Source organism: Maniola hyperantus, chromosome 3, assembly GCF_902806685.2.
Source record: "Maniola hyperantus chromosome 3, iAphHyp1.2, whole genome shotgun sequence".
NCBI classification, from domain to species: domain Eukaryota; kingdom Metazoa; phylum Arthropoda; class Insecta; order Lepidoptera; family Nymphalidae; genus Maniola; species Maniola hyperantus.
The window spans coordinates 5,046,074-5,065,336 of NC_048538.1; the positions used below are offsets into that span (position 1 = coordinate 5,046,074).

At 37.3% G+C, this 19,263-nt stretch overlaps 1 protein-coding gene and 1 long non-coding RNA gene across 3 annotated transcripts in view; both read left to right on the forward strand.

Annotated features, from left to right (window-relative positions):
- The window catches only part of LOC138404751 (uncharacterized), a 622,276-nt gene that overhangs the window by 34,043 nt on the left and 568,970 nt on the right, over nucleotides 1-19,263 (forward strand). The gene's annotated exons all lie outside the window — the stretch shown is intronic.
- LOC117996590 (troponin C, isoallergen Bla g 6.0101-like) overlaps nucleotides 3,697-19,263 on the forward strand; it is a 30,992-nt gene continuing 15,425 nt past the window's right edge. Inside the window, exons 1-6 of one of the 2 annotated variants that reach the window (XM_069509668.1) lie at nucleotides 3,697-3,845; nucleotides 3,976-4,003; nucleotides 5,158-5,301; nucleotides 5,981-6,103; nucleotides 6,430-6,561; nucleotides 7,272-7,295. In XM_069509668.1, coding sequence (XP_069365769.1) covers nucleotides 3,843-3,845; nucleotides 3,976-4,003; nucleotides 5,158-5,301; nucleotides 5,981-6,103; nucleotides 6,430-6,561; nucleotides 7,272-7,295 — 454 coding nt within the window. In that variant the 5' untranslated portion in view covers nucleotides 3,697-3,842. Of the gene's footprint in view, nucleotides 3,846-3,975; nucleotides 4,004-5,157; nucleotides 5,302-5,980; nucleotides 6,104-6,429; nucleotides 6,562-7,271; nucleotides 7,565-19,263 lie in introns of those variants that run through there. The other variant, XM_034984687.2, reaches the window with a different exon arrangement.

Consider the following 19,263-nt stretch of genomic DNA (forward strand, 5'->3'; position numbering starts at 1 on the left):
ATTATCTAGTACATAATAATTAAAACCGAACGGTTTTGGTGACTTCAAAAAACTAGGAGGTTCTCAAATCTCAACTTCTCAATTCATCGCTTGCAAAATCGCCTACAATAATAACAGAGCAATGTCAGCAAAGTGAACTTCTGCCACTACAAACTTTTTACTCTTAAGTTTTACCTTCTCCTTAACCTTACCCGGGTGCAACTTGAAAAGTCCTATCAGGATAGCACGTATTTTAGAAAAAAACATGTTGCAAATATCCGCCTTAGATATCAACTAGCTTTGATTGTATTCACGTGTTTTTCCCTCCTGTAAACCTGCACTCCTATAGACAAAAGTTTCGTCTATACGCGCATGTTATCCATGTATTCGAAAATAAATAATAATACTAGGTATCTATTGAACAATGAATTGAAATAATGATAGGTAATAATAATAATAATAAATACACTTTATTTGCACAACCACAAGAAGGAATACATTAAAGAATAAAAAACACAGACAGAAGGAAGATACAAAAGGCGGCCTTATCGCTAATTAGCGATCTCTACCAGGCAACCTTAAAGATTGGAAAGTATAAGGAAAGTTAGACTGCAGGTGGTGTGTAATATACTAATAAACATACATTCAAATAACTGATACATACTAATACATAAACCACTAATACATGTATTAAATAATATGTATAATACCAATATACTAATAAAATAGACTAATATAATATACTCTATAATCGTACTTAAGGAGAAACAAATATTAGGTAGCTAGGGACCTATCTAAATAATGAATGAAAAGTCCTGACTGGACTTATCAACGCCCAGCCCAAACAAACTCCCGGACCTAGAAAGCCGAAAGTTTGCACAGAGATTCCCCTTATAATGTAGATAAGGAATAACAATGTGAATAACAATAAGGTCTGTTTTATGAAAGTCATATAAGAGAGAAGCCGCGTGCGGTCGCTAGTCTTTTTCTATTTATAATAATCGACACACTGACTGACTGATCTATCAACGCACAGCTCAAACTACTGGACAGATCCGCTGTTCCCACTAGTTCAACTGATTAGTTCAACCGTTGAACTAAATCGTTCAAGAGTTGAACTACTGGGTATAAATAGTTGAAGTTAGAAACTGAAATTAGAATTTGAACTTGAATTTCTGACTGAAATTTGGCTCGCAGATAACATGTTATGACGAAGACATTTACTAAGAATTTTTGAAAATTCAACCCCTAAGAGGATAAAATAGGGATTTGAAATTTGTGTAGTCCACGCGGCCGAAGTCGCGGGCGTAAGCTAGTCAAATGATAAATTAAAATCAGACATACATGACATACCTAATAAAATAATAATATAAAAGGGAAAGTGTGTCTGCCTGTCTGTTAGCTATTAATAGATTTTGACGGAGAATCTATCTCCGTCAAAATCGATATATCGAGACCTACTTACCCGTTCGCATCCTACGGACGGACGAGTAGGTAGGTATGACCGATATAGGCTACTTTTATTCCGGAAAATCAAAGAGTACCCACAGGATTTTTAAGGAAACTAAATCTATGTGGATAAGTCATGGGCAGCATATAGCTATGTTGTATCTACGGAGATAGCTTGCATCCCGGACAGCATAGATAATATTATTTTACTTAGAGATAGCGCGCACCACGATGATTTTCCGTATGGTTTTCCCCCGCAAAACCTGTGAACTATAGAACTACATAGAAGCGCGCGCACTGCGGGATTAATTCCGCGCCGGATTTTACTTGATTTACGGATTCTAAAACGCATCGCAACTCGTCGCACCGCAGTGCGCGCTCGCCTAATTTTATTCCGGAAAATCGAAGAGTTCGCGCGCGAACCAAGTCGCGGGCATTAGTAGGTATCTAAATATATAAAACGAAAAGGTGACTGACTGACTGACTGACTGATCTATCAACGCACAGCTCAAACTACTGGACGGATCGGGCTAAAAGGCGTGCAGATAGCTATTATGACGCAGACATCCGCTAAGAAAGGATTTTTGAAAATTCAACCCCTAAGGGCGTAAAATAGGGGTGCAAAATTGAGTAGTCCACGCGGACAAAGTCGCGGGCATCAGCTAGTTAGGTATATAAATAAAACAATAACCGAGCTTGACATTGTTTTAACGTCAGATAGATACCAAACATAACAAAAATTACATATTCCCATCCAACTGCGCCACGGACCAATGGCTCGTGTTTCTGTAAACAACAATATTAGGATGCAGTGCACACTGCACGTACAACAAACGGCAGTAATGTAACATAGTGTCTCACACATCATTGGTTTAATTTGGGCCTATCATTACCATCATGGTGAGATTCCTGGCGTCTCTCTATGAGTCAGGGGTGCCCAACTATTCTTATTGAAGAACTTTTCTCTAGCGATAAGTAAGTAGGTAGGTATGACGCGGTCTTCAAACCATGCGTATCACTACCCCTATCGTGTGTTTGTTTATTGGTTTGTTGGTTTGTTAGTTTGTTGGTTTGTCCTTCAATCACGTCGTAATGGAGCAACGGAGCCACGTGGTTTTTTGCATGGTTATTGAGTATAGCTTAAGACCCGGAGAGTGACATAGGCTACTTTTTTCCCGGAAAATCAAAGAGTTCCAACGGGATTTTTAAAACCTAAATCCACGCGTACGAAGTCGCGGGCATCAACTAGTAAATAAATATGCGAATGCTTTTGGATTCCAGTATTATTAGTGACAGCCATATCAAACTGTTGCAGTTGGGTCTATACTTATACTTTAACTGGACGACTTTTGGACGAATTTTGAAACGTTTAAAGCATTAAGTATATTTATTAGAGCCCAAAACAGTTTTTTTTTTTTAATTTGGGTCTCTGTCTGTCTGTACCCGCTTCACGCTGACATTACTGAATGGATTTGAAAGCAACTTGGCATAGGTACCTACTTATAGTAAATGGGAAGCTGGAATAAATCTCTGTTTAGAGATAACCATTTTCAATGTAACTTAATTTATTATTACTTAGTAACTACAATTTTGGTAGATAAAAAATTAAAAATAAATATTAAAAAGAAATACTTAGGGTCATTGGATAGTTTTTATCCCAAAAAAGAATAGGGATCGTTCGGGTTAGGGAATCATAGTTTTTGTCGATGTTACTCCGAACATCATCAAGCTCTTTGTTCTTTACACAGTAAATTTAGTGAAGATATTTTAATGAATAGTTTTGGAGCTGGAGGATGAAACTCCTCAAGGGGTAGGTAATTATGCAAACCAATGGAAACCAGTGTGATAGCTTAGTAAAAACGAGAATCATAACCTTCTCCCATCGGCGGTGTTCCCACTAGATTATAACATGGGGTTATTCAAGGGGCGGACCAACAAATTCCTAAAAGGCCGGCAACGCATCGGCGGCTCCTCTGGTGCTGCAAATGTTCATGGGCGGCGGTAATCACTTAACATCAGGTGACCTGCCTGCTCGTTTGCGCGCTATATCTATTATAAAAAATAAAAAATAAAACCATACTAATATTACAAATGCGAAAGTGTGTCTGTTTGTCTGTCTGCTAGCCTTTCAGGGCCCATCTGTTCGACCGGTTTTGACGAAATTTGGCAGATCTGGCGTCTTTGGCATCTTGCTCTAATAGTTTGGCTCTCATTTGATTCAAAACAAACCCATTATAATAATTATATTCGTGATAAAAATATTGCGCCACCCCTGAGTTATTTCACCTAGGCATAACGTCAATCGCAATAAAGATATATAAACTGTCTGCGTTTTAAAATCTGGACCAAGTCTAGAAGAGCATCTAAAGTCATTCTGTGTATTCGTATTTTTGGAGTATTGAAATCTCGTGAAAATGGTCAGTGAACACACCTACCTAATTTAAATAAATAAAATAGTGAATTTCATATTGAATAATTAAATTGATAGGCCTCCATTAAGTTTTGTTTTTAAGCAGTACTATTTTAATTTTTTTTTATTGTAAACAGGATGAACTTGATCAGAGCCAGATACAAAGTAAGTAAACAATTTACTTTTTTTTTACTAAAAGGTTTTTACAAGTTTTAGTATGGTTTTAGTCTCAAAAATGGGTAAATGGTTATTGACTACAAAGACGGTTAAATGGATAACAATGACAGGAAACAAATAAAAGAAGTAACTCTGCACCTTAAAAAAACCGAGGTTCATCATGATTTTCTTGCAATGTTTTCTTTGGATCTCAGAAATAATCTCGGATTCGATATCCGGTTTGGCATACGGAGAAAATCAAAGTTACTTGTTTCAAAGATTAAGAAGAGGAACCCTCTTCTTAGTGGCTACAGTTTTTGCAGACTGGTTGTGACAGAATCAGAAATGGCACAATAATGGTCTGGGGTCTGGCTGCTATACTGTGCACACAGCACAAAAGATACGCATTCCTATTCTACTTAGTTTTAGGACTTCATTAATTAACGGGCCTATGAATTAATTGCTCAGTGTCGAATTCTCAATTGTGTTGTGCCAGATATGTATATCCGTTGAATCATTGTTGGCAGACTGCATTAGCGAAAATGAATTTGATTTTAATTTCGTTACAATGGTTTTCTCTGTCTGCGTTGTAATTCTCTCATTGCTGAAGGTTCTGCCCCTATCATTTTACACATAATTGATGGAGTTTCCTTAGGATAATACTAGGATAAATTTGCATACGTTTGGACTCAAATTAGGCACTATGTAGACTCTTAGGTAGGTAGGTAAGCACCGTGATATTATCAGATATTAGTGATAGGAATAATAACGAGAAAAGGTAAATGCCCATTTTTGACCTCCAAAGTTATCACACATGCAGTTATCGACTAAGCTCAGCTTTGTATATTATAATTATAACCAGTATAATAAAAATTCTTAGCCTGCGTTAGTCTGTGTAATTGCTAATAACTTCCAAACTTCTTGGTGGATATTTTCTGAACCCATGTCTGAATCTATGTCCCAAGAAAGTACCTAATGAATGTTTATTTTAGTCTATAAAATAGGTATGCTCACCAGATTGGGGAGAGTCTACTAGTTATAAATAAATTATAAAAAAGTCGTACAACTGATAAATTATTAAATCAAAAAAGCGGTTGTAAATTAGGTAGGTACTTGCAAATTATTAGAAATCTAGGTTTATATGTTTTATTTTTCTCTTTCAGTGTTGAAGAAGGCTTTCGATACTTTCGATCATGATAAAAAGGGTGTCATTGAAACGGACATGATTGGAACAATTCTGGAAATGTTAGGTCAAGAATTAGATGACGGCACATTATCAGACATTATCAAAGAATATGATGAACATGGTGAGAATATTATTACAAAGCAGATCCGTGTGAAAGCTCCATTACGAATTGTTTTCACGGCATCACAATAGATGGCGTTGGTTACAAATGCTAAAGTGTTTACATATAGCATACATAGATGGCATTGTCATGACATAAGTGCTAAAATAATTATTTGGAACTGAAAATTATAAAGAAAACTCTGAGTTAAACTAAAAGTTATCGTCACCGTGACAATGTTTTCACATTGGCGTGACCGGGATTCGAACCTGGGTTACTACGGCCACAACTTAGGGTCCTAACCACTAGACGATCACGGCTATTGAGGCACTCTGTTCCGCATCGAAATTTTGAACCACAAGTCAGACATACTTTTCTTTTATCTATGTGAATTTTGGCCACAACTTATAGATAGTTATTTTAAAAAGTTGAAAGTTTCTTTGCGTATTTGTCACCAGCACTGGACGGAACGTTTGTTTGGATCACATTTAAAGTTTAATAATTTATTAAAATATAAAAGACATGTATGGCAGTATCCTCTGCCATACACGTCTTTGAAACCGTTTTTAAGATATCAACTATTGAAACCGATTTTCAAAATATCAAGATTTTCAGATATCAACTATTAAAACCGATTTTCAAGAAATCAAGGGGTGCTCTTGTCGTGGTTTTATATTTATTCTTTAATTTTGTGTTCTAGGTACCGGAACGCTAGAGTTCACACAGTTTTGTTCGTTAGCGGCTAGGTTTCTAACTGAAGAGATCGACGCTGAAGCTATGCTTGCCGAACTAAGAGAAGCATTCCGGTTGTATGACAGAGAAGGTATTTTCATTTTGTTTTATGTTGAAAGATTACTAGTCCGCGACAGGTTGAGATGGCAATCGGGTATGAGGCGGGGGGGGGTCGTTTTGTGAGTTTGCAGAAACTATTCGGCGTATTGTTTCGTAAAGTCCTGTGTGTATAGGGGTATGAGGCGAGGGATGCCCTTCACACCCGCAGGTCATCCGCGCTTACCCGCACCAGGTTAGCGCGGGGGCTGTCCGGGTGTGCGGGACGTTCTCTCCCCGATAGCCATCTCGACCTGTCGCGTACTATATATTATATCTACTTATTGTTACTACGGGTGTTGTATTTTTGATATGTCACAGGAAACGGCTACATCACCACGGACGTTCTAAAAGAGATCTTCAAAGAATTAGACAATACCTTATCGGCTGAGGAGTTGGAAGCCATGATCACAGAGATTGACGCTGACGGCTCGGGAACCGTTGATTTTGATGGTATTTTTACATTTTAAAGATAAAATTATAAAATCTTTACATGTATTGGATTTACTAGTGTGATTTTTTTAAAACTAGAGTAGATAACATGAACCTGCCATGCCTACTGTTGCCTTAAATCTTACAGTTTACGTAACTAAGTTACTGGACAGCAGCCTGTTAATGAATTTAGTTAAGCATACTTAGTTTTTTAAAATTATGTAATTTCTTAGTATTTACAGTAACATTCCGTTTTCAGTTGGATTGTACAATTCTTGAAAAATCAGCCCCAAAATATCTCCTCGTTTGATAAAATCATGTAGAAAATATGTATTTTGTAAGCTTTCTCTACATTATGTCGTATCATAATGAATACACTAGAATTTTTGGCGTTGGAAACAGATACTTAGAAACTTCATGCTCTACCTATCGCCGGCTCACTACAGAGCACGGGTCTCATCTGACTATGAGAAGGGTATTGGCCATAGTCTACCACGCTGACCAAGTGCGGATTAGCAGACATCACACACCTTTGAGAGCATTATGGAGAACTTACTGGCATGCAGGTTTCCTCACGATGTTTTCCCTCGAGTGATATTTAATTTCTTAAAACGCACATAACTCCGAAAAGTTAGAGGTGCGTGCCCGGGATCGATTGATTTAGAAACTGAACAACACCTAATTGCTGCTCGCTGTTTTTCCAACTTAATAAAACTTATTTTCTTTTTCAGAATTCCTGGAAGTAATGACTGGAGAGTGAAACAATTTAGCACACGACTTTATTTTTAAAACAATAAGTTAATTTACCATTTTGTAAATATAATTTACTTACTATATAGGGTAATTACTTTACTTATTAATTACTAATTATTTTACTTTTTTATTATTGTTTTAATACATAAGTAGGTATGATGTTCTGATAAATGAATATTCATTAGCAAGTAACGTCAAATAATAAATTTCTAATAATACTGTATTTATTGTGCAGTATTATAATAAATAAACGTTTATTTAAATATAATTTCATTTTGAATTTAATTTAAACAACTTTATTGTTAACAAAATTACAGATAGTAAGAATACAGGATAGGTAGGTACACTTAAAAAACAAAGGGCGTCATTTTTGTGTACCACGTAACGTACGTAATATCAAATTACGGATTTTGTAGTCCTGTCAACTAGACGACTTACCTACAACTACAACAGCTACCGAAAGGGCAATCAACATCAAAAAGGTCTTGGTGGTTTTTGATCAGTAAACTACGTGTAGTACTCATTGATTTATTAAATCAATGGTAGTACTAGATAAAAGTCAAGGTTGGAGAAAAACATTTGAAAAGAAAAAAAACACGTTTTGTTTACAGCAATCCCCTGGTTAAACGAAAGCTTCAATCTTTTGGGTTGTATTAATAATTTATCTAAGTATGAGCTCTCCGCATATCCCACTCATCACTGATGCTGTTCTTTTTCTCATAGTTCCATAAAAGTCGAAGAAGCCACAGAAGAACATAAGAATATATCTTCTTATATCTAAATATATAAAAGAAAAAGGTGACTGACTGACTGACTGACTGATCTATCAACGCACAGCTCAAACTACTGGACGGATCGGGCTAAATTTGGCATGCAGGTAGCTATTATGATGTAGGCATCCTCTAAGAAAGGATTGTTGAAAATTCAACCCCTAAGGGGGTGAGAAAAAAGGGTTTGATATTTGTGTAATCTACGTGAACAAAGTCGCGGGCATAAGCTAGTATAATATAAATAGGTAGGTGAATATAAAAACTTATCCTTCAAGGCGCCAATGTATTTTCTTCTAATTAGAGAAATCGAACAATTCGTAATGAAACTTAATGGGGCTGATAATAAAATAACACGAGTTTATCTCGATATTGTAACCGTGTCGTAAAACCAGGTAACAAAAGTAAAAGCGTTATCGCAATCAAATGTTATACAATTAGTGAAGTAAGACACGGTAACGGCAAAATAAAATTTACGTCGTCAGGAAAATTTTCTTCGATTGATCGATTGTTATTGCTTATTGAAAAAACTTACGAGACAAAATTAAATAGACAGGTACCTACAATTTTTTTTAATAAATGTTTACAGTACAAGCTTATGTCCCGCAAATTGCTAATGCCGCCATTTAAGTGACGTCAGCACTAGACTGAAGTTTCGAGCTGATGGTATATTTTTACTTAAATATACCCACGTCAAATGACGTCATTTCGATGTTAATGAGACATGGTTCCAGCGCAATAGCAATTTGCGGGACTTATACCTAAGTACTGAGCTAATTCCAACCCATATTCACATCCATCCATACTAATTATTTTCGCGATAGCTTAAACGCTATTATGTATTATTTAATTTTACCCGTGCAAAGCCGGGCGTATCAGGCAGTCCATAATAATGTTTCATGCATGACGTTTACATTTTGCACTGTACCCGTAGTACAAGATTTTACGTCTCACCAAACCAAACCAAATTCGAGAGTCGAAATACTTCCGCGTTACAGTAAACTGGATCGTAAACCCCTTGTTTTAAAGCTCAAGTTTGTCTACACTTGTACAGCCAGCGCTCCAAGCGGAAACATTGCGAAATTAAAATCAGTGGCATTGAATATTTGACTTCAATTCAAGGCTGTTTAGGTCCATTTTACTGTAACGCGGAAATATTTCGACTCTCGAATTTGGTTTCGTTTGGTGAGACGTACAATCTTGTACTACGGGTACTGGACGCGAGTGAATAGTGGGCATTAGAAAAGTAAATTAAATTAACTGTAGGTAAAGAAGGTCTAACTGTAAGCAAAGTTATAGCTATTGTAAAGTTCTGATTGCTGTGAGAAATTTGCAAAGCACTTGTGAACGATTTCACCTAAATAATGATGCAGTTTATGACTTCCTTCTAAAGTACCTACTATATAGTATGTACCTATCTATAGGACACGACAGGTTGAAATGGCAATCGGAGAGGGAACGCCCCGCACACCCGCACAGGCCCCGCGCTAGCCCGGTACGGGCGAACACGGATAACGTGCGGGTATGCGGGGTGTACCCCGATACCCCGATTGCCATCTCAATCTGTCGCGTACTATTCCTATCTACTCGTAGTTCTCTCGACACCTGTTTACAACTCTAATTTAATCAGAAGATCGTTACTACCACGTTACTACTAAAATAGGTATGCGCGTTATGGATTGTAAAATGGCCCATAATATATCTAAGTGTATAGGCCATGCATGTGACTTATTAGATAACTATAGCTGAAGCCCGCGACTTCGTACGCGTGGATTTAGGTTTTTTAAATATCCCGTGGGAACTATTTAATTTCACGGGATAAAAAGTAGCCTATGTCACTCTCCAGGTCTTTGACTATACCCATGCAAAAAATTACGTCAATCCGTTGTTGCGACGTGATTGAAGGACAAACCAACAAACCAATAAACCAACGAACCAACAAACAAACACACTTTCGCATTTATAATAAGGGTACTGAGGTACTAATTTATTATTATGTGACAACTTGATGTGCAAAGGCGGTGTTAGGCGACTGGCGATAGTGGGCACGCACTTCTAACTTTTCATCTAAGGTTTTAAGCAATTAATTAATATCTCTTGTTTTAACGGGGAAGGAAAATATCGTTAGCAAACCTGCATACTCAAGAGTTCTGCATAATGTTCTCAAAAGATGAGAGAAATCTGTCAATCTGTGGCACCAGGCAGCGTAGTGGAGAAGACCCATGCCCAGCAAAAGGGCCGGCGATGGGTTGAGGTGATGATGATGACGCATCAGAAGGTATTAAGTACTAGGTAGGTATTATTTTAAAATTTAACACCAAGTTGATCCTATTGGCAATATCTTTGTTGGAACCACTTGGTTATTCATTTTGCAACTCCCCTATTGTTGTCAGTCACGTTTGTGCTTACTGCGATTTTTTTTTCTATACAAAATTTTGTAATCTTTAACTGGCGCTGCAGTAACGAATTTATTTATTTATTCTGTTCTACTTACTTGATTTTTTTTTTTTGTAAAGAACTAAAATAGAACCAGGCTTTTTCTCGTAGATATATAGGTAGGTAGGTAGACACCTAATTCTTCCGACATCAACGATTTTACTTATATGCTTTTAGGCATCCTCCCCGGAAGAAGCGCAGCTGACCACGTTTCTTACGGGGAGGTATGTGGGACTCACTGTAAACCCAGAATACCCAGTAAAACCCAGCGGACCCGTCAACGCCATGATGAGGCGGCACAAGAACGCAGTTTGCATACTAGGTACTATGCCTATCGGTACAGCTACCTCACTGGGCTTCCCTACAGGATGCCTCCGTCTTCCTCCTCGGGTTTACGGCCCGAGGTAGTGAGCATATTGGCGCCTCCTTTGTCCTTGGCGTTTACGGCGTATGGGATGAGCGTTGGGATCCAGCTCTCTTTCCCGTTCAGCCGCCTCCTTTAATGCGAGCACTTGCTCGCAGAAAGACACCATTGCCGTCCAACAAGTGCCGCCCCCGTACCTACTCTATCCGGGAGTATTGAAAACTAGCTTATTCTTACGCTTTTTTACGGCTTTGTCTGTGAGGAGTTATCATTTAGATAGATACAGAGATTCCTTTGAATTTTTTTAAAACCTTGTACTGGCCGTCTTAACTATAGAGATAACTTCATGCATTTCGAGACCTATCAATTTGATCGGCATGATAACGTCAGTCAGTCAGTTCACGTCCTGTTAATCAACTAATCGGGCTAATCAGCTTTTCCTATACAAGCCACCTGCATACCTATTTGCCATTCCCTTCTTATTAACGGAAGAAATCTCTTTTCATTCAGAAACGGAAGACACTAGACAGGCAATAAATCCAAGCGGATTCACTCGTGGAATGCAAGTATTAAGTACCACTATTAAAAGTTTTAGCGCAGTTTACATAATCCCGGTGCACCTGTGTCGGAAACTAAAATGGAAAGTTTAGATTAGTGCTTTGTAATTTACTAGAAAGCTAAGGGCGATTTGTGGTCACATCGACGGTGTAATTTTTGGTTACCTATTTGGTGTGGTGAGCAAATTGCATCCATAGTCAGGAAGCTGAAAATTTTGCTAATCAACGACGAATGACCTAAGCCGTACTACTGATCTTCCTGCTACTGTAACGCATCTGTTAGGTATTCAGAACCTAATTACCTGTTTGGTTAGACTATCTCGTACGTAAGCCCCCGCATATCATTATGTAGGTAGGTAATAGGTATAACAACAGATAATATACAAATAGATTCCTCCTACATTAATGGGTAAGCATAACTAAATGATGCGGCGACTGCTATAAGTCCCGCAAATTTCTAATGCGCGTGGCCGCCATTTTAGTGACGCCAGCACTAGACCGAAGTTTCGAGCTGAAGGTATATTTTTATTTCGGCTGACGTCAAAGTAACGTCATTTCGATGTTAATGAGACATGGTTCCAGTGCAATACCAATTTGCGGGACTATATGAACATATTATGTTTTTAAATATTTCGCTGGAATTTTTTAATATTCCAGGATAAAAAGGAACCTGTGTCACAACTCACATGCCAGGTCAGAAGTGTGGATATAAAAATGAAAAATATGGATAACTATCTTACTAACGATAGGAAATGGAAAATTATTTTCTGGACCCATAAATAATTTTAATGACGCCAAAAAAGTCCATTTGCAGATAGAGAGTGCAAATTAGAGTAAGATACCTAGTAGGTACCCATTTTGATTTGAGGACTTCTTTTTTAATTGCTTTTCTTAAATTGAATTACTTTTAACGAATCCTGTTCACATAACAATAATCAGAAATGCTGAAATGAATTAATGAAATATGCTTTATGGTACTTACCTACACCATTAATTGGCGGCTTTATCGCTTTGAAGCGATCTCTAGAGAATGTTATCTATGTAATAAATAACAGTTATTTTGCAGTAGATATTTTTGCATACATTTAACTTGCAATAGTTACCACTATCAATGGTCCGCTTAGGTGTTCTAAACGCAAAATAATCGTGATCGCGTGACCGTTCAACGCACGCACGCCCATCGTTATAAAATAAGCGAGTAGAGAATTCAACAAGGCCTTTATCAATCGGAAATCAACCGGAAATAATGGGCGCAAATCTTAATGTAAAATTTTACTCTACATAAGACTCATAATCTTACGTTACATAAGACTTCTTAGTATAAATATGTTGCCTTCATCTACTATTCTATTCTTGCATACAGGACCGTACCGGGTCCGTACAAGGGCCGATTCACGTTACACCGTGCGTAGCCGGGCCATGCGCGTTGCCGTGTCGTTCATGTTCATAGACTTAATTTATATCGATGTTCATGTTACACCGGGCTGTTCAGAAGTTATTCGAATACCCAATCGCTATGCCCGGTGTAACATGAACTATGTAAGTAGTTCCTATAAAATAGTATTTTTCACCGTGGATCGTTTGGGGCATGGCCCAGCCCCAGCATGGTGTATCGTGAATCAACCCTTACCTCTTTATATATCTATTTCAACATGATCCCTCCTGCCCCTGAAAAACTTTAACTACCACTTTCAAATCCTCTGATTTGACAGTAAGTCCGCACAATACCCTAACAGTACCAACCTAGCAGTTGACTTCCCACACACAGCACAAATGTGGAGGTGCCAAGGTGCACAGCTGGGCTTTTGAAAATCCGTACAAGATACCACAGCTACCTACCTACTTTCAGTAGTGTACTTTCAACAGCTCCGTACGTAGTCGAAATTCCACGGATAGGTACGTACGAAGCGATTTGCCTCCACATTTCTGATTGCTATGATTTGGAACACCCTTCTAGCATCAGTTTCCCCCTCCAATTATAATATGGGTACCTTCAAGTCAAGAGTGAATAGGCATCTTCTAGGCAAGCGCGCTCCATCTCAGGCTGCATCATCACTTGACACCAGGTCTATAAATTAAAAAAAATTTGATCAGACGTGATTGTTTCTACAAATTGCAAAATACTATACCCATTCAAGTAGTGTAGGTACCTACTTTATGTGATTCTGGATGTTGTAGGATTTCCCTGAGGTATAATTTCAGTACTTTTAATACAACAGAATGACGTGCCGTGCCGCTTGTATTTCCTGCTGCATTTCACGTGCAAATATTTCATCAGCTGACATGGAATGACAAATTACGAACATTTATTGCAACGCAATGACGTATGCTTTCGTTTAATTAAAACTGGAATCTGTATTCGTAACAAAATTAATCGCTTGAGTTAATAATGTCTCTGGCTATTACCGTTAATTAAAATGATAACGTGTACAATTATAATTATTAAATTTATGATATTTTTCCTAGAAAATGAGTTTATTTGCTGAATTACGAATTTGACCGGTATGCAACCAATATGGATGTACATGGTCATGCAAATTAGATTAATTAAGTATCTTATAGCTTTTATGGATTGTTAAAGCTTTGTACCTTATATTATTGACTTGTCTATTCTCGTGAAAGATACAAACTGGTCAGCCGTTATGCTAGTCTATCAATTGTCATGTCTGTAACAATTAATAATGCCTACTTTAATAATTAGAAGACGGCGCATTAGTACTACTCAATTCACAATGTGATTATAAGTATATACATATTATACTAATCTAGCTTTAAAACTGCCTACAACATGATTATAGAAATATTGTCTGACCAATACTAATGAATCATACTATAACATGTCTAGTTTTCATTAGGTTCCGCATTTAAGATTGAGACAAACACTACGCGTAAAAAACACGTAGTGAAAGCGATGGAATCGTTTCTAACACGGCTGCTAGAAATTAATAACACAAGGGGCGTTAGCATATAGTACAGAACGCGCGAAGGACCTTCACTAATGCCCTCTTACGCCTATGAAACGTGCACTATACACACAGTGTGACTTGCTTCATTCCTTTCATCACAAAGTTTCCTACCTTATAGCTGCTCTGCTGCCGTCTCGTGTCTATGGTCTTGGTGTATAGTGTGATGTGCTTCATTATTAGAGTTCCGTACCTCAAGAGGAAAAAAAGGAACCCTTATAGAATCACTCTGTCTGTCTGTGAATCATGAAATTTGGCAGATAGGTAGGTCTTATAGCACTAGTAAAGGAAACAATCCGAAAATCGCAAAATGCAAAATGTCGGAAAAAATACCCGAGTATGGAACCCTCGGTGTGCGAGTCTGACTAGCACTTAGCCGGTTTTTAATTTATACCGAGGCCCGATCTTTTCTTATGCATTACACAACCTGTATTTTTCGTTAAAACCCCATACACGCCATCAGTAAAACACCTTTTTGTGCTACTTCTATGGCACGGTGTGTATGTCCAAACCTTTATCTATAAGAAACACTTCGTTCCGGTTGTTCAAAAACTATTTATTTACTTAATGACTCAGTGTTATCCGGATACAGTTCTTAATTGTAGCTTTGTTAAATATTACATCTAACGAGCAATTTTAAGCCATTATACAGCATGTTACGAACAAGGTTACCTAAGTATGACCTAAGTTAAATTACAGTACGTTTACTTTTAGATGATTTTAATACAGATATAACGTAAACTTTCATCGATTTAAGTGAGAACATAATATATTAAAAACGCTTAGATAACCCTGAACTAAGATCGTCGTATTTTAGTAAACAACATCGTTCAGAAACAGAAAATCTGAAAATAAATACCAAGAAATTGTTAATACCTTCAATTTCAAATATCTTTGTTCAATTTATTAGAGTCAAACTAATTTTACTTTTAGAATCCGAATAAATAAGTAGCGGAGCGAGACCAACGGAACGTTGCTGCCTAGCTCGGAATTTAATGTCATATAAGCTTATAGAGATTGTATGGGGACCAGTCATGGACCAGTAGTGCCGCGACAGGACTGTGACAGCTGGTGACAGCACTGTTGCGGCAGCGCTGCTGCGTGCAGCGTGGTTCGGAATCATACCTTTAATCTATGAAATAAGTAAAAGTAGCTTATCGCTCTCCAGGTCTTTTAAACTATACCCATGCAAAAAATCACGTCAATCCGTTGCACCGTTGCGACGTGATTGAAGGACAAACCAACAAACCAACTAACAAACACACTTTCGCATTTATAGTAAGGGTACTGATGGATTGATTTCTTAACATTACGTGTAAACTGTAAGTATATTTAAATAGTCAAGTAATATTACTTGAAGTAGACCATTATCTACTTACCTACTTTACAACGTGATATTTTTACTTGCGTATTCTATATCGAGATAATATTTTAAATTTTATTCAAAATTCAAACAAATTGCGTACAATTTATTGATCGTAAATTGCGGTGTAATGAGAGGCAAGTGTAACAATACAGTGATACAGTAAAACCGTCAACAATGTACCTACATTAGTTTGCAAACCACTTCCATTGTGCCTGGCAAGGTGAAATGTTGCGAAATTCTTTGACTTAAGGCTGTCGACGTACAAAGCGATCATTGACACTTGCGTGCAAAAAACGAGATTTCATCAAACCTAATGCTAAATTGATTTAACCAAAGTAATCATTGTCTGTACAATCCACGATTATGTAAAATGTAAATGATAAAAGAGCGTGAATTTGACTTGCATTGCAGCTCGCTCCAGCAATACTTGTGGCTACTCGCTACAGTAATAATTAACTGCTTTTATATATACAAAGCTTATCCTTAGCGGTACCTATTACATTGCACCTTTATTCTTTTATTAAAGTCTCCATACTCCATTTAGACCGGTTGTAATTTGATTATTTCAAAAGTAGAATAATAATTAAAATATAATGTTTAGTCGATGATAATAATAAATGATTGTAAAATCACAATGATGTAAAGCATCGCAAGATATTATTCAATCTAAATAAATATAAAAGGAAAAGGTGACAGGCTGACTGACTGATCTATCAACGCACAGCTCAAACTATTGGACGGATCGTACTGAAATTTGGCAATTGGCATGCAGATACGAGTAAGTAGCTATTATGACGTAGGCATAGAAGAAAGGATTTTTGAAATTCCACCCCTAAAGCGAGCATAAGCTAATTAAATGTATAAATAACGAAATCATGAGGAAAGGAAAGATAAGGATAAGATGAATATAAAACCTGAAAATGGGTCCATGAAGTTTTATTTAATCCCTTCTGAACTCTCTCGCAGTAATAGGTAGGTAAGGACATACATAGTATATTATTATTGTAAATCTAATTTGAAAACAGCAGCCGCCGATTTCCTTGCTGTATCTGCATCTGACGATTCAAAAGTTCAAAGATACTTGCAAAAGTTTATTTGAATAAAAATATTTCTAGGGTGTGGAATGCCCTTCCGGCGTACGGGTTTCCTGCCACGTATACCTATAACCAAAATACGTTCAAGACAGCAAGAGCGAATAAAGTCGAAAGCGCGCTCCAACCTAGACCTAGCATGATTGTCGTCAAGCACAAAAAAAACAACGTGTAACTTAATCGCTACACGTGAACTAGCCTTTAAACATAGTTCAAATCGTTCTCAGCTATAATAGCGTTTGTCATGCTTTTTATACGAGGTCCAAATGTTGCAACAAATTACTTAGATAACTTGGACCCTTGCAACTCGCTCCAAAGCATATTGATGTTACTGGCACTTGAAACATCGACGTAGTGCACTGACCTCTAGGTACTAATACAAGTACACTGGATCTGCGATTGAAGAGTTGTTTTTGAAGAATCTCGATTTTCGTCATTTTAGCGCCGCAACAAACAGCAGTGAGCGTCATGTGAGCGTACTCGGAACTAAATGTTAGTTATGACTTACTAGCTGATGCCCGGGACTTCTTATACATGGATTTAGGTTTTTAAAATCCCGTTGGAATTCTTTGATTTTCCGGGATAAAAAGTAGTCTATGTTCCTCTCCTGGTCTTAAAATATACCCATGCAAAAAATCACGTTGCTCTGTTGCGACGTGATTGAAGGATAAACCAACAAACCAACAGACCAACAATTAAACACACTTTCACATTTATAATAAGTGTAGTGATATGAGACATCTATCAATATAGAGTCAATACGAATTACGAAGACCATTAATTGACAAAAAGTGTCAATTTTAATTTCCAGTAGGTAAGTACGCCAAAAACAAAAAATATACGCTCGGTGAGGCGCTTTGAATCGGCACAAAAAATAATTACTTAGCACACGTCTTCCAGCGTACTTAATGTCTTTACAGCGTACTTTAGTGACGTAACGCGATAATAATTTAATACCTCCTATTTACTAAGTAAATCAACCGTGAAGCTTTTATTAAAGAAAAGTCAATAAAACCTTTTTTGCACCGTTGCTAATCCATTGTAGATCAATCATCAATGTCAATAGCTATGGAGGCTATGGGGGCATCCGATTTACTTTTTACAGATTTTTTCGTTCAATACGGAGGCTCTAGCTGTGTAATGTTTCAAGTTAACGATGTTAGTGCACAAATTCCTGAAAGGCCGACAATGCATAGGCCGGTTCCTCTAGTGTGGCAGATGTTCCTGGACGGCGGTAATTACTTTAACATCAGTACGCTTAGTATAAGATTTTAAGTCTCACCAACGTTGCTAGAATTCGAGATTCGAAACACAATAACGTCAAAGCAAAATGGGCTTAAAGCGCCTTGAATTAAAGTCAAAAATTCAATGCCACTGATTTTAATTTCTCAACGCAAGTATTTAAGAATATTTAGTTTAGGTAAAGCACTGTAATAAAAATTATTACCCATCGTGTATTATCTCCATACGATTTTGGCAGATTTACTTCGATGTCACATTTTATTTTAAGAAAATTTTACAAACCAATTAACATAACGGCAATGGTAAAACTTATCGAGCATCTTGAAGCGGCAATGCGGCTTTTTCTTCCCAATTAATCGTACATTTGCATAATATTATAATTCAAAAATTTCACTTTAAAATTTTAAAGCAAAAAAAATATTTGGTAGGTAATTACTTAGACGCAATCCTAAAAAAGCGAAAATACCTAATATTATGTAAAGCTGCGTAACCATCACTAACGTCAAGCGCAGCAGTTTAAATGGAGACGCCTCAATCTGGTTTAATCTGAGGCAAACCGCGCCATGAGGTACAGTATGCAGCAGAAAATAATGCACATCGACCTTTAGAAAGGGATAGTGGTTTAGTAGAGCATTGTCTCTGTCGTTGAGACCGACAAAACGTCACAGAGGTATGAGTGACGGAGACAACGCTCTACAAAGCCGAAATCTCATTCTAAAGGTCGATGTACATTATCTAAATATATAAAAGGAAAAGGTGACTGACTGACTGACTGACTGATCTATCAACGCACAGCTCAAACTACTGGACGGATCGGGCTGAAATTTGGCATGCAGATAGCTATTATGACGTAAGCATCCGATAAGAAAGAATTTTTAAAAATTCAACCCCTAAGGGGGTTAAATAGGGGTTTGAAATTTGTATAGTCCACGCGGACGAGGTCGCGAGCATATGCTAGTTTTCTATATAGAGGATAGAGGTGACGGGACTCAGTTTAGTTTTATTTCAGTGAAAATGGATGAAAACGATACTTACTTAGTCTGGTTTGCCTCAGTTAAGGCGCTTATTTGAGCCTAGAGGTAGGTTTAAAAGAGATCGTAAATGAAATTTTTCACACAAACAATGACAAAGGTCTGAGAAATATCACAGTTTAGTGTTGCAACAATTTCGATCGTGACTGTTCA